The 15,803-nt window shown below is 41.2% G+C and overlaps 1 protein-coding gene across 1 annotated transcript in view; it reads left to right on the top strand.

Annotated features, from left to right (window-relative positions):
* TM6SF1 (transmembrane 6 superfamily member 1) overlaps positions 1-15,803 on the top strand; it is a 112,424-nt gene that overhangs the window by 33,182 nt on the left and 63,439 nt on the right. The window contains exons 4-6 of the mRNA XM_082254027.1: positions 7,256-7,359; positions 9,305-9,387; positions 11,458-11,579. Of these exons, the coding sequence (XP_082110153.1) occupies positions 7,256-7,359; positions 9,305-9,387; positions 11,458-11,579 (309 nt within the window). The remainder of the gene's footprint in view (positions 1-7,255; positions 7,360-9,304; positions 9,388-11,457; positions 11,580-15,803) is intronic.

Raw genomic sequence — 15,803 nt, 5'->3', positions numbered from 1 at the left:
CGAGGACAGCGCACTGTGAGGAAGGGGAATAGCTGCTGTGGAGCGCAGAGAAGGATAGACCGGAGGCCTAGTGGACAGACACCAGAGAGAGAGAGCGGTGTGCGGACAGATCTCGGTGGTTGACCATGCGGAGGGACGCCTGGAGAGGCTGCGAGTACTCCTGAGGAGAGCGGGACGCTGGTGGTGTAGACTGGGGAACACAGAGTTCATCACATTTGGGTGAGAGAGATCCGATCGAAAGTATTTGCTGTACTAATAGACTGAGGCAGGGCGGGTCTGCAAAGCAGTTTAGCAGAAGGCCAAACTAGTTTTAGCGGTAGCCACAGGACACTGCAGTGCTGAATGTATCCTATAGGGGGCCCCCTTTATGTTAGATTTAGAAGAGTCTCTTGAATGAGCAAGGCCTTGCTAGTCTTCGCAATCAGAAGGCCTTACCCCTCCTTTTCAGTTCTAGATTGGCTACCAGATGTGGAGTGCGGGAACCTATCTCCTCCCTTTCTGTTTGGATTACAGTTAATGGTTATTACTGTGGTGGATTACAGTTAATTATTTACCTTTACCGTGGATTACAAATACTTTCCCTGGATTTGTTAAAGATACCTTTGCGAAGACTAGCAAGGCCTTGCTCATTCAAGAGACTCTTCTAAATCTAACATAAAGGGGGCTCCCTATAGGATACAGAGTGCACTCTGATATATATATATATATATATATATAGTCTAGCTTTAGTATATTAGAGTCACTGAGATAAGTTAGTAAAAGTTTGGGGTTACATTTTATCACTGTAAAGCATTGATTTGTGGTCACTCTCGTATTGCATCTGAAAAGCACTGTATTGACAGATTACCAATACATTAATCTTCCATTATATAATAATATATATATGTTGGGATTGTTCTTTTAGATCCTGAGTGCTGAATCTCATCCAGTCCTAGTTTGAGGATTCAGGATCTCTTTTATCATTGATCTTCTTGTATTGAATGTTTTATTGAACTGTTTGTGCATTTTACTAAACTCAAGCTAAAGATAAATCTGATTCTTTACTGCAATCTGGAAGTGTCTAATCATTCAGAATGTCAGAACCGATAGTGTCAAGTGGGTTGGACAACACTCAGGGCAACAGAAGTGAGGAGGATGTGTGTGTACTTAGCCACTCCCCAGAAGGCAGGGCTACATTAGTATGTGAAGGCAAGAAGCATAGACTCACAGTAGTGTAGTGGGAGTGCATCTTTAATTGATTTATTGGTTAATTGTTCAATTGCTTAATTTCCATACAATGCTTACTTGTATCATACATACTGTATATATATTTAATGCAATGTATGTATTTATGAGGTTTGAGTAAGCACTGACTTTAGCGTGAAACGCGTTACCATTTATGATCCTGTCATACCTGTGATGTGATTTTAATACTTCAATAAATTTAAAGGAGTGCAACAATATTCCAGGTTTTTACATGTCTCTGAATCTCCATTTCCCATGTTTACTATTATCATTTAGAGAGAAAGTAAAGAAAATGCCAAATTTTGGGTTGTCCCCAGAAAAGTAATAGAGGGCGAAATCTTCCAATAAGGACACTAGTTCTGGTGGCCTGGGGGTCCCCAAGGAATTTCCTTATTTGCAGGGATTTCCTCTCACTTCCTGTTTGTCTATGGGACAGAAAGTGAAGGTTAATCTCTGCAATGGGACACAATGGGGAAAAAAAATCTGACAGGGGTTATAACCTTCCCTTGCTCTATCTAAATTTTTAAAAAAAGTTTTGCCTATAGTTTTACTTTAAGTTTTGGTTACGCACCCTGGAAATGTTACTGGATAAAGATGTACGGTATCAGTTAACCATCCATAAGTAGAAGGCTTCTACCAAAAGTGAAGGGCAACCCCTGTGGTTCTTGGAAGGAGCAGACAGCTGTAATTACAGATTTCACTTGCAGCATCACTTGCTGGTGAATTTTGGTATAGCAGCACAACCAAACCATGCAGTTGTTTTTTCATGCAAACTGGCGTACATGTATTTCCATGTTAAGATCTGATTCCATCAAAGTACAGAGAGGAGGGTTTTTACTGTTGGAACCACAAGTCTGAGGAAAGTGGGAACTATTGCATGTATAAGTATTTTAATCTCGAAACCAAAGAGTGGATTTTTCCATTAAAAGTTTATAAAGACAATTTGTGTTATTAACTTGCCTTCCTTCTCCATCTACATCATAAAAATACTGTAGCGTTTGCCTTGTGCACTAGATAATATTGTCTTGGAAGTCACCTGTATCTTATGAAGTTATTTCATACAGTTTGTATATCTCCCCTCTCCTCTTTCATAGGGAACTATATAAAAAATAAAAAATGTAAAATATTTTAATCCACCTTTCAGCTTTCACTGGCAAGCCCTTTCAGAAAATCTTGCAGTCTCTCTATGGATTAATTTAATTTAATTGTACTTCTAAATCCTGAATGGAAAATATTTTAGCACATTTGGAGCAGATTAAAGATTAATATTGTTTTTCAGAAATAATAACATGCTGCAACAATATTTGTTAGGCAGCAATTTATTACAAACTGTTAACTATTCTGCAAATCTGCGTTCAAGGTAAACTGCATCTTCTATGGAATATGTAATCATATGAACCTATGTTTATTTTCTGCCCTTTGGATCTGTTGGTTGAGTTGGTATGCTCTTTTGGCTTGTGTACAATTACCATACACATTGAGTGTGTAGCTCCTGTGCATGAGACTCCAGAGGTTATGCGCAGGTGGAAGGCACAGGCACATAGTCCAGCCATGCTGCTGGCGACCTGTAAAACCGAGAGGCTGACAGCTGCTGCGACTGTACAGGGCTGGGTGATGCATCAGGTGGTACTAATATTTTGGGCAGCGTGCCCCCACGGACAAATGCCTAGAATGCAAGCAGCCTGCGTTCCCAGCAGTTCTGATGGTGTGGCTGTAAGTCTCCCAACCGCTATCTTAAAGATTTTTAAAGGTATAGAAAATAATGTGATCTGTCCTCTGGACTTATCATTGCACTGGGAGAAGAACAGAAAATTTGACTAATTAATTTTCCCCTGGCATACAGCTATGGTGGCCATGTACGGAACAACTTTATATACGATTGTATTGTTGATCAGTCTGGGAGAAAAATACAAATGAAAGATCAAAAAGATTGTTAAGTGCACCATACACTTAATTGATATCGATCTACCTACTTTCCAACAAATTACTTTTTTGCCTAGACCAATGAGAATAATTTCAATAAAATCAGTTGGTTTTGTAAAAAAATGATTGACGCATTATTGGGTCATTGTATATAATAATATTCCTTGCGCAAATGCAAGAAATATCTTCACATTTAGAAAAAAAAAATCACTGTATTTTCTCTTATACACATTCACCGGCCACTTTATTAGGTACACCTTGCTAGTACTGGATTGGACCCCCTTTTGCCTTTCAAACTGCTTTAATTCTTCGTGGCATAGATTCAACAAGCTGTTGGAAACATTCCTCAGAAGTTTTGATCCATATTGACATGATCGCATCAAGCAGTTGCTGCAGATTTGTCGGCTGCACATCCATGATGCCAATCTCCCATTCCACCACATCTCAAGAGCGCTTTATTGGATTGGATTTGGTGATTGTGTAGGCCATTGGAGTACAGAGAACTCATTGTCATGTTCAAGAAACCAGTTTGAGATGATTTGAGCTTTGTGACATTATCCTGCAGGAAGTAGACATCAGAAGATGGGTACACTGTAGTCATAAAGGGATGGACATGGTCAGCAACAATACTCAGGTAGGCTGTGGTGTTTAAGCAATGCTCAATTGGTACTAAGGGACCCAAAGTGTGCCAAGAAAATATCCTCCACACCACATGTGTCAAACATAAGGCCCAAGGGCCGAATGTGGCCCTCCAGGCTATTTCATGTGGCCCTCACACACCCCCAGCTTCTTCCCAGCAGCAAAACACGGTAAGGGGGTGCACTGTGATGTAAGGGAGGGTGGAGGATTCTTGACTTCTGATGGTGGGGAGGCTCTTGACATTTGATGTAAAGAGGGGGTGGGTTGTTCTGGACATCTGCTTATAAGTATTATGAGACTACTACAAATCTATGCCAGTTGAAAAGGAGGGTCGAACACACTGCTGGTATCTTCCACAAGAAACTTTATTGGAGACTTCAGACAAAACAAACATGTTCTCTCTGGCCAGTCTCCAGTAAAATTTCTTGTGGAAGATACCAGCGGTGTGTGCAACCCTCCTTTTCAGACTTGCAGTAGATACATTTATATAGTCTTACAGATACAGCTGGCCCTTTGAGGGCAATCATAATGCTGATGCGGCCCGCAATGAAATCGAGTTTGGTATCCCTGCCCCACACCATTACACCACCAGCCTGAAAAGTTGATACAAGGCAGGATGGATCCATGCTTTCATGTTGTTTATGCCAAATTTGGACCCTACCATCTGAATGTCGCAGCTGAAATCAAGACTCATCAGACCAGGCAACATTTTTCCAAGCTTCTATTGTCCAATTTTGGTGAGCCTGTGCGAATTATAGCCTCAGTTTCATGTTCTTAGTTGACAGTCTTTGACTGGTGTTTAAAAAAAGACATATAAAGTATCTCACAAAAGTGAGTACACCCCTCACATTTTTGTAAATATTTTATTATATCTTTTCATGTGACAACACTGAAGAAATTACACTTTGCTACAATGTAAAGTAGTGAGTGTACAGCTTGCTGTTACCTCAAAATAACTCAACACACAACCATTAATGTCTAAACCGCTGGCAACAAAAGTGAGTACACCCCTAAGTGCAAATGTCCAAAAAAATGCCCAATTAGCCATTTTTCCTTGGCGGTGTCTTGTGACTAGTTAGTGTTACAAGGTTTAAGGTGTGAATGGGAAGCAGGTGTGTTAAATTTGGTGTTATCGCTCTCACTCTCTCATACTGGTCATTGGAAGTTCAACATGGCACCTCATGGCAAAGAACTCTCTGAGGATCTGAAAAAAAGGAATGGTTGCTCTACATAAAGATGGCCTAGGCTATAAGAAGATTGCCAATACCCTGAAACTGAGCTGCAACACGGTGGCCAAGAACATACAGCGGTTTAACAGGACTGGGTTCCACTCAGAACAGGCCTTGCTATGGTCGACCAAAGAAGTCGAGTGCACGTGCTCAGTGTCATATCCCAAGGTTGTCTTTGGAAAATAGACGTATGAGCGCTGCCAGCATTGCTGCTGATGTTGAAGGGGTAGGAGGTCAGCCTGTCAGTGCTCAGACCATACGCCGCACACTGCATCAAATCGGTCTGCGTGGCTGTCGTCCCAAAAGGAAGCCTTTTCTAAATATGATGCACAAGAAAGCCTGTAAACAGTTTGCTGAAGACAAGCAGACTAAGGACATGGATTACTGGAACCATCTCCTGTGGTCTGATGAGACCAAGATAAAATTATTTGGTTCAGATGGTCTCAAGAGTGTGTGGCGACAACCCGGTAAGGAGTATAAAGACAGGTGTGTCTTGCCTACAGTCAAGCATGGTGGTGGGAGTGTCATGGCCCAGGGCTGCATGAGCGCTGCCGGCACTGGGGAGCTACAGTTCATTAAGGGAACCATGAATGCCAACATGTACTGTGACATACTGAAGCACAGCATGATGCCTTCAGAAACTGGACCGCAGGGCAGAATTACAATATGATAACCACCCCAAACACACCTCCAAGACGACGACTGCCTTGCTAAAGAAGCTGAGGGTAAAGATGACGGACTGGCCAAGCATGTCTCCAGACCTAAACCGTAATGAGCATCTGTGGGACATCCTCAAATGGAAGGTGGAGGAGTGCAAGGTCTCTAACATCCACCAGCTCAGTGATGTCGTCATGGAGGAGTGGACGAGGACTCCAGTGGCAACCTGTGAATCTCTGGTGAACGCCATGCCCAAGAGGGTTAAGCCGATGATGGAAAATAATGATAGCCACAGAAAATATTGACACTTTGGGCCCAATTTGGACATTTCACTTAGGGGTGTACTCACTTTTGTTGCCAGTGGTTTAGAGTAGACAATAATGGCTGTGTGTTGAGTTATTTTGAGGGGACAGCAAATTTACAAATATGTCTATACTTACCTGCATTGAATTGCACAGAGCGGCCACAAACCTCTTCTCGGGTCCCCAGCTGTTGCTCCTGGCCCCTCCCCTCTGCCCAGTGCCCCCATGGGAAACTGCTTCCCATGGAGGCACTTGTGTGTGCTTACACCCCCACTTCTGCTCGTCACTGGCTTTGATTGACAGCACTGGGAGCCAATGACTCCCAATGCCCCAGAAAAGCCAGCGAGGGAAGAGAAGAACTGCAGATGTGCACCACTCTGGATTGAATGAGGGCTCAGGTAAGTAAAAGTCAGAGTGAGGGGGAGTGCTGACACCTAAACATTGTTTACCTAAATGCAAGGAATGTTTAGGCTTTGCAGCCACTCTTAAATAAAAAAATACATGCCCTCATATTATGGAGAGTATTTCTCCTAATCAGTACATATAAGCAGGTATAGACCCCAAAGCAATAATGACCAGAAATAAATCTGTTTATTTAGAGAAAATATACCCCCCCCCACCACCTTCTGGAGAAGTGGCTCGAACCATGAAGCACATAGAGGGCTAAATCATATATGGAGAGTTTGTTACCCTTAATTCAGTGGAATTGTCCCCAATTGCTTTGGGATCTATACCTGCATACAGTATATATACTGCTTCACCATGTATCCTTGCCCTAGAGTATCGTTGGTTGTTGTGGTTCTGCACCATGTCAACTCATGAAGCTGATCCAAGGCAAACAGGGTCCTGTGCACCCCAGGGAAACCCAGATTGCCATGGTATCTTGGCTGAGAAACACTGATACAGAAAAAAGAACCTGTTAGGGGTCCCGGAGGTCTGGATTGAGAAACTCTGATGTATTGGAACCTAGAGAATCCAGACATTTCTAAATATTAGGTAAGTACTATTAGGTAAGTATATTTCAGTAAATTGTTACGCATGAAGAATTCTGAATGGAATTTATTTTATATAATGCTAAAAATAAATGAGTGTTAACCTGGAAGAGAAGAATTTATTGTGTAAGACTGCCAAGTACAAAATATTGTACAAGCCAATCAAATGTTATGCTGTATGTTGGAGTAAAAAGAGATAAAGAAAGTAAAAGGGAATTGTATGTAGTTTCCACCAAAAAAAAAAAAATATTTTGTATTAAATAGTAATTATCATAATATTATTTTCTAGAGTGAGCCATATCTGAACACCGCCCACGGTCACATGATCTGCTACTGGGATGGCACTGCTCATTACCTGATGTACCTACTGATGGTGGCAGCAATTGCTTGGGAGTAAGTGGTTGAATACAAACATTAGCATAACCAATGTGTGTATTCTATACAATTTTTGTAGTTGTAATTAACACTAACTCATTTTTCATAGACAATATTGGGCATGAATAAAAATAAAATAAACATTTACTACAGGATGCATGTATTTATAATGATTAGTGTGCACATCAATAAGAAAGCCTGTGCTTGCTGGCTGCATGCAAATAACTGACTAAAGCAGATGGTCCCCTATCTGTTAGGAATAAAGGAGGCCTGTGTCTCTCCTTTGAGTCATTCATTGGTCTGAGGAATTTTAGTTTGCCACATGCTGGATATGCGGAGTGCAGTGTCGGCTTCCTGGTGGGATCAGGCACATGGGAACTCGAACGCACCCAAGCCCATCTCTATGTTGGATTAATACAACCACTGGACCTGTCATAGGCTCTTAACAAGTCTGCTGACTATTCCTGCCTTTTCCTGCCCTCTCTGGATGAAGGAGGCGGACCTTTCTATTTATCCTTATGTGCTCTATATACACTCTACAAATCCCATAATTTATAGTCCATTTTGGGAGCGAGCAAGAGGGGTGGCACCATTTCTACATACAGTGGGGCCATGGAGAATGAACATAGTCACCCTAGAATTGGAAGGAAAATCACAGAAGCAAACAAGGAATTTGGAGATTTGGAAGAGGCTGAGAGCAATAGAAGGGACTTTTTTTGTGCTAAGAAAACCTATTTGAATAAAAAATTAATTTCTATAGAGTTTAGTGTCATGTTAAAGAATAAGAATTTCTGGTTTAGAGAGTTAAATCATGACTCTAAGTTTAACACAACATCAGTATTACATGATTTGAAGTAATTTAGACAAGACTACTAAAACATTTAGTAGCTGAAACAGTTGTCTAAGACCTCATCTGGAATATACAGTTCAGTTTTGGACTCCAGTTCTCAAAAAGGATATTGGGGAACTGGAGAAAGTACAGAGAAGGGCAACCAAACTGATAAGAGGCATGGATGAGCTCAGCTATGAGGAAAGATTAGAGGAACTAAATGTATTCTCTCTTGAGAAGAGGAGATTAAGGGGGGATATGATCAGCATGTATAAATACATAAGGGGTCCAAGTCCATATAGTGAACTTGGAGTTGAGTTATTCACTTTAAGGTCAACACAGAAGACAAGGGGGCACTCCTTGCGTCTAGAGGAAAACAGATTTCGTCTCCAAATACGGAAAGGTTTCTTCCCCGTAAGAGCTGGGAAAATGTGGATTAGACTCCCTCCAGAGGTGGTTCTGGCCAGCTCACTAGATTGCTTTAAAAAAGGCCTGGATTCTATCCTAGGTGTACATAATATAAATGGGTACTAATATTTATAATTAAAGTTGATTCAGGGAATATCCGATTGCTTCTCGGGGGATCAGGAAGGAATTGTTTTTCCCCTGCTGTAGCAAATTGGATCATGCTTTGCTGGGATTTTTTCGCCTTCCCCTGGATGTGGGTATAGGATTGTGTATATGGGATTGTATGGTTGGGTTTTCTTTACTGTTTTTTGTTTGTTTATTTGTTGAACCAGACGGTCTTGTGTCTTTTTTTCAACCTGACTAAATATGTTACTATGTAACTGGATCAAAATACCTCCATTACAAGCCGAGGTACAACACTAAGTCAACCCTAAGTACAAGAATCATTTGCTATTAAAGGAAGGGCCATCAGTTACTAAATATAAGAGTTAACGTGTATAGTATCTAAACCCAAATTGTTATCAACTTAATTGAGAAGTAATGATTTCAAATGCAGCAGTATAGGTTCTCATTCATTATTAGGCTCCTAAAGTCATTGTGTCCATTATTTCTGCCTATATAGGGAATACTAAGGATAATGTTTGTATGGGGTTAAAACACACACACACACACACTTTTTTCAGCAACACAGACATTGCTAATGCTCATTACTGTTTTCTTCTACAGTCAAAATTACAGGACAATTGGCCTTTATTGGATTGGATCTATTATAACGAGTATGGTTGTCTTTATTCCTGGAAGCTTTGCTGGTAAATATTACTGGTACATAATAAGCAGTCAAATGTAATATAATTGTGCAACACAAAGGCCCCGTACATACTGTCATGCTGCTGAAACTTTTTTTGGTGCATTAGGTAGCTTGTTCAAATGAATGCACCTTAACCACTTCCCTACCGGCTTATAGTAAAATGACATCGGCAGGAACCTTTCATCCCTCTGGACGGGCGCCATATGAAATCCGCCCGTTCTTGACACTCCTGCGTATCCCCAGGGGGACACAGCCTATCACTTATCAGGGTAAAGAGCCAATGAAAATGGCTCTTTACTACATGACTGGCTGTTGTCCTCAAACTCGCTTCTTGTTCACACCTTAGGGGGCGCGCAGTGCGGTAATAGGGTATGAGGCATATCCCTCGGCTCATCCCTCTTTACCACATGACCGGTTGTGTTCAATCACAACCAATCACAAATGTCAACAAACGGTGGTAACTCACCCTTGCCGGGTTCTCCTCCTCACACACCGAACTAGTGTGAGGTGGAGATTACGGTGACAGAGTTACCGATTACAATAGTAATACACAGTCCCTAGATTGCCCCCAAAATAAAGAGGACCTGTCTATAAGCCCATCAGAGTACCTGCCCTCCAGCCTATTAGAGTACCCGAGTACCTGCCTCCAGCCCATCAGGGTAACCGAGTGCCTGACTCCAGCCCATCACAGTAACCGAGTACTTGCCTCCAGCCCATCAGAGTACCCCCGAGTACCAGTCTGCAGCCCATCAGAGTACCCGAGTACCTGTCTTGTGGGGATATTTTGTGCGTGTTTCCATTGTTCTGGTGCTCCAGGGCCTTCATAGGTGTAATAGGTAGTCATAAAATTAGATGTATAATTTATGCTCCTAGAACACCTGGAGGTGCTACTTGCATGTTGGACCCCTTTATGTGGCCAGGCTGTGTAAAAGCCTCTCACATGTTGTATATTCAGGAGTAGTAGCAGAATGTGTTTTGGGGTGTAACTTAATGTAAAATAAAACAAGTTTTCATTTTCTTTCCACATTTTCCAAAAACTTGGAGTGTTTGCTTTCCAAAATGGGGTCATTTTGTGGTAATTCCACTGTCCTGGTGCTCCAGGGTCTTCAAAAGTGTGATAGGTACTCGGGAAATTAGATGTGTAATTTATGCCTCTAGAACACCTGGAGGTGCTACTTGGATGTTGGGTCTCTATATGTGGCCAGGCTGTGAAAGTCTCACACATGTGGTATCACCAAACCTAGGATGAGCAGCAGAATGTGTTTTAGTGTGTCATTGCAAATATGCTTATACCGTGTGTAAGAAATAACTTATTCATATGACCATTTTATGTAAAAGAAAAATAAATAATGTCTTTATTTTCCTAAGAACTGTGGGAAAAAAATTACAATATCAAAAAAACTCACAATGCCTCTTACAAAATACCTTGGACTATCTACTTTCCAAAAAGGGTCATTTGGCTGATGTACTGTCCTGACATGTCAGGGCCTCAAGAAATGAGATCAGTACATCAGGTGTGATCAATTTTCAATGATTGGTACCATAGCTTGTAGAATCTATACTTTTCACACAGACCAAATAATATCCACTAATTTGATATGATGGGTGACACATCCCTGCCAGTGTTCACTTACACCAGGGGTATTTAATTAAAATTTACAAAGGTCCAGTCAATAAAATATTCTTCCAGCAGAGGTCCGAATCACATGTTTGTGCGATGACCACCCTGTATCCTCACAACCAATCACTTGCTTGTTAACTTGGATAGCCCCCATCCTCTGTCTATAGCTGTCCTGCCTCCAGCTGTTGGCTCTGTGAGACTGGCAGTGGTGATGGCTGTGGGCAGAACAACTCTAAAGGGTGGGACCACAGGGGTCCGGATGAGACATTAACTGGGTCCGGATCCGGACCCCGGTCTGCCATTTAGTGATGCCTGACTTACACCATCCATGTAACACTTGCACATGATCACACTACTTATAGCAAAACCCTAGGATTTATGTCATTGCAGTCACTTCACAAATATATTGCAGCATATTCTGAACATAAAAAAGCTTCTTTTGTTCTACAGGGAAATATGGAACACGGATTTCTTCGACGATTCTCCTAAACTTTCCATATTTTTGCCTTCCACTTTGGGCTGCATGCAGGATCTACAATCAGCCATCTGTCATTCATAACCCATCTATAGAGGTAATGTATTTAACATTGACTAATCTAGATTCTAAATGATCTAAAGAATGAAGTTGAAGGCCATTGATATTGTTATGCCAAGGAACTTGCCTTTAAAATTATTGCCATTATAGCTGCCTTAGCTGTGTGTGACCTAGGTGGAATATATATGATATATATAAATCCGCGCTTAGGATATTAATAGATTCCTTATTCGTAATGGCTGCTGCCCACCTGTTAAACTATATTTCCGAAGATATATAGTATGAAAATAAAAACTCAAAGTAGGTGTATGGCGCTGCCAATATACCAAATCTTCTGTATACTTAATCCTCCATACACATCTCCACAAGTGTAAAGTGCAAAATAAACAATCTTAAATGTAATAAATAGTGTTGGACTCGTAAAGTGCTAAGTGCAATGATCCTGTGCTATGTGTATTATAAATCAATAAATCCGTGATAAGTGACCCCTTTAGGGTAAACAATCACACTATCAATCCACTTAAAGTAACCATATGCCAACACAAATAGAAATATAAATATGTAAATAGTGATATACTGATGAAAAGTGGGTGTGGTATATAAAAAAGGTGATAAAAATCATAAAAAATATATGTTGAAAATATATAAAAATATATAAATATATATAAACACCTATATAAATCTGTAGGAGGAATGGCATAAACAACTTTAAAACACTGTAAAAACTAGCAGCAGATGTATAGAGACAACCATAAATTATAGCAGCATTAATCAAAATAATATAAGAACCAATAGATCATAAACATTTAAAACAAAATGGATTATGAGTCCATAAATATAAGGTGCAAACAAAGTGACTTCAGTGCAGGTGCATTTAAATGCTGTTTTGAGGGTGCCCGGATTCCAGTGATCACTCTGTGCTCCCCGCACCCTTAGGACCACACTCACCGACAATAATCACCCCTGCAGGGGTATCAGGCCTTGGAAATATTGCCACTGTATCCCCTCTGCTCTCCCTGGGTGGTCTTATAAGTAGGGGTATGGTCCCGACCTGCCCGAGTCCTCTGTCGCACTGTCCTTGGAAACTGGGGTATCCTCGGGTATGTGGGAAATAAGGCTCACATAGGGTAGTACCGTTTAACAAGGCTTTATTAGTATAAAAAAAGGTACTCACAAACATAAAGAGTCGATCGGCAGGTGTACAACTATTGCGGTCGCGCACTTCCGGGACGCCGTGCGTTCCACAGACCGGAAGTGCGTTCCACCAGGCGGATGTGACGCGATGACGCTCTACGCGTTTCGTCAGAATGACGTCCTGAAGACGTCATTCTGACGAAACGCGTAGAGCGTCATCGCGTCACATCCGCCTGGTGGAACGCACTTCCGGTCTGTGGAACGCACGGCGTCCCGGAAGTGCGCGACCGCAATAGTTGTATACCTGCCGATCGACTCTTTATGTTTGTGAGTACCTTTTTTTATACTAATAAAGCCTTGTTAAACGGTACTACCCTATGTGAGCCTTATTTCCCACATACCCGAGGATACCCCAGTTTCCAAGGACAGTGCGACAGAGGACTCGGGCAGGTCGGGACCATACCCCTACTTATAAGACCACCCAGGGAGAGCAGAGGGGATACAGTGGCAATATTTCCAAGGCCTGATACCCCTGCAGGGGTGATTATTGTCGGTGAGTGTGGTCCTAAGGGTGCGGGGAGCACAGAGTGATCACTGGAATCCGGGCACCCTCAAAACAGCATTTAAATGCACCTGCACTGAAGTCACTTTGTTTGCACCTTATATTTATGGACTCATAATCCATTTTGTTTTAAATGTTTATGATCTATTGGTTCTTATATTACTTTGATTAATGCTGCTATAATTTATGGTTGTCTCTATACATCTGCTGCTAATTTTTACAGTGTTTTAAAGTTGTTTATGCCATTCCTCCTACAGATTTATATAGGTGTTTATATATATTTATATATTTTTATATATTTTCAACATATATTTTTTATGATTTTTATCACCTTTTTTATATACCACACCCACTTTTCATCAGTATATCACTATTTACATATTTATATTTCTATTTGTGTTGGCATATGGTTACTTTAAGTGGATTGATAGTGTGATTGTTTACCCTAAAGGGGTCACTTATCACGGATTTATTGATTTATAATACACATAGCACAGGATCATTGCACTTAGCACTTTACGAGTCCAACACTATTTATTACATTTAAGATTGTTTATTTTGCACTTTACACTTGTGGAGATGTGTATGGAGGATTAAGTATACAGAAGATTTGGTATATTGGCAGCGCCATACACCTGCTTTGAGTTTTTATTTTAGGTGGAATATACACAAAAAAGAAAACTCTAACAATGCACCCTGACTTTTAGCTGGGAAGTCAGCCCCCTTACCTCCTTGCCCTTTCTCACCCTTCCTCATCTTTTTTCTGGTTTATAAAGTTTTTACCCTCGAACAGGGACAGATTACGGCAGAATGGGCCCCTAGGCAGGTATTAGCTTTGACCTCCCATCTCTGACAAGCGTTGAAATGGATTGCATAAGGAAGGTGCCCCATTTGCACTTTCTGTATTGGCATGGCCCCATCAGACACAAACTGCACATATGTTCATCTTTGTGAATTTTGAGGCAGGTGCAAAGCTATGACCAATTGCTTAATCCTGCTAGTTTGGTGAAAGAGCATGAAGATTATAGATGGGACCCCCTGACATCCACTGGGCACTAGGTTGCTGATTAGGGTAGTCTTGTGGATGATCTGGCTCTAGGGGGATGCTAGTGTTGTGTATTTGGAGAGTAATGCCCATATTCTATATAGGAAGATCATAGGAAGTCATGAAGTTTCATGCAAAAGGCAAACTTTGCAAGTTTAAACTGCTGATCATGACTTACATTGACATATGTTTAATTTAGGATGTTATATACCAAAATGCATTTCCATGTGCACATGATTGATAACTTCCATTTACCATAGGGGATAATGGCAGAATCTTACATGTGACATGAACATATACTGTACATGTTAGTACAGAATGATGTACAGGCTTGGTCTTGAAAGAGGAACAGTATAAGAAAAGGGACAAACATAAAAGACACACCTTGTACCAGCACTCCAACTGCATAGAATGATACACTGTTTAAAGCTTAACCTGTAGTGAGTCAAGCATTTAAACTACTACTGTATTGCTAATCTAATTTACTTGCCTGTTGGAAATGCTGAGCTTGGCTAAAACAGTTTCAATGTATTTTCTGAGTCATTGACCTAAACCCAGTGTGCAATGGTATTGATTTACCCAAAGCAAATAGAATGTTCACTTTGTAAGGGAAGTTACACTTTGCAAGGGAATAATGAACCAATGCACTACCAAAATACCAAAAAAAAAAAAAAAAAAAATAGTTGTATATGATACAAAATGAAAAGTAGATAATAAACACTATATCTGCAATATAGCAGCTATACCCTAGAAGCAACCTCAGGTACTGATCTAAGACCCACTGTCATATCTATTCTCAAGCAGCTCCTGAGTAGGGAGGCTACATCCCCTATTGAACTGGACAGAGTACATAGAGTTGGTTGCATAGGGGGAGACTAAAGTTACCGCCTTTGTGATGTCCTCTGCCGGGTTCATTACTACACCCTGAAGGAAGAGATCATGCGTAAGGCTTGGCACTTAGGCATGGTGGACTTTGATGGATCCTTAATTCACCTATACCCAGATCTCTCCTGCGACACCTTATACATGAGGCGAGCGGTCTTCCCCCTGCTTGATTTGATTCGTCAAGCCAGTGCTACTTTTACCTGGGGCAACCCCTTCAGTGTCAAAGTTACCCGAGGTAACAACAAATTTGTTTTGTTGGGTCCTGACCAACTTCCTGCCTTTTTCCTATTCCTTGAGCAAGACCCTATAAGCGTTCTGAACTGGCTGGACCATCTGCCCTCCAGATGACCGCCTAAGACTGCCGGGTCTTGGTCCTTTCTCACAATGCTACAGACGTCCAAGATCTAGATCCACATCCTCAGGTCCTAGATCACGTCGGCCTCTGTCACCAGGAGATTGATCTGGCTTTTCCCTAGTGAACCCTGAACTGGTTCTCCTTTTTTTTTTTTCTCTCTACCCAGTGGCCAGTGGGGTCCTATCTACTGACTTGGACCCTGCCAGGTTTGCCTTGGAACTGTTTTCCTCCCACTGATGCATGCTAATCATACCATTTAGTTGGTTTTATTGATTGCTAG

The sequence above is a fragment of the Pelophylax lessonae genome (assembly GCF_965119305.1).
Source record: "Pelophylax lessonae genome assembly, chromosome: 4".
In the NCBI taxonomy this organism is placed as follows: Eukaryota; Metazoa; Chordata; class Amphibia; order Anura; family Ranidae; genus Pelophylax; species Pelophylax lessonae.
Note: the sequence above shows the minus strand (reverse complement) of the source record. Positions and strands in the feature narration are given on the sequence as shown.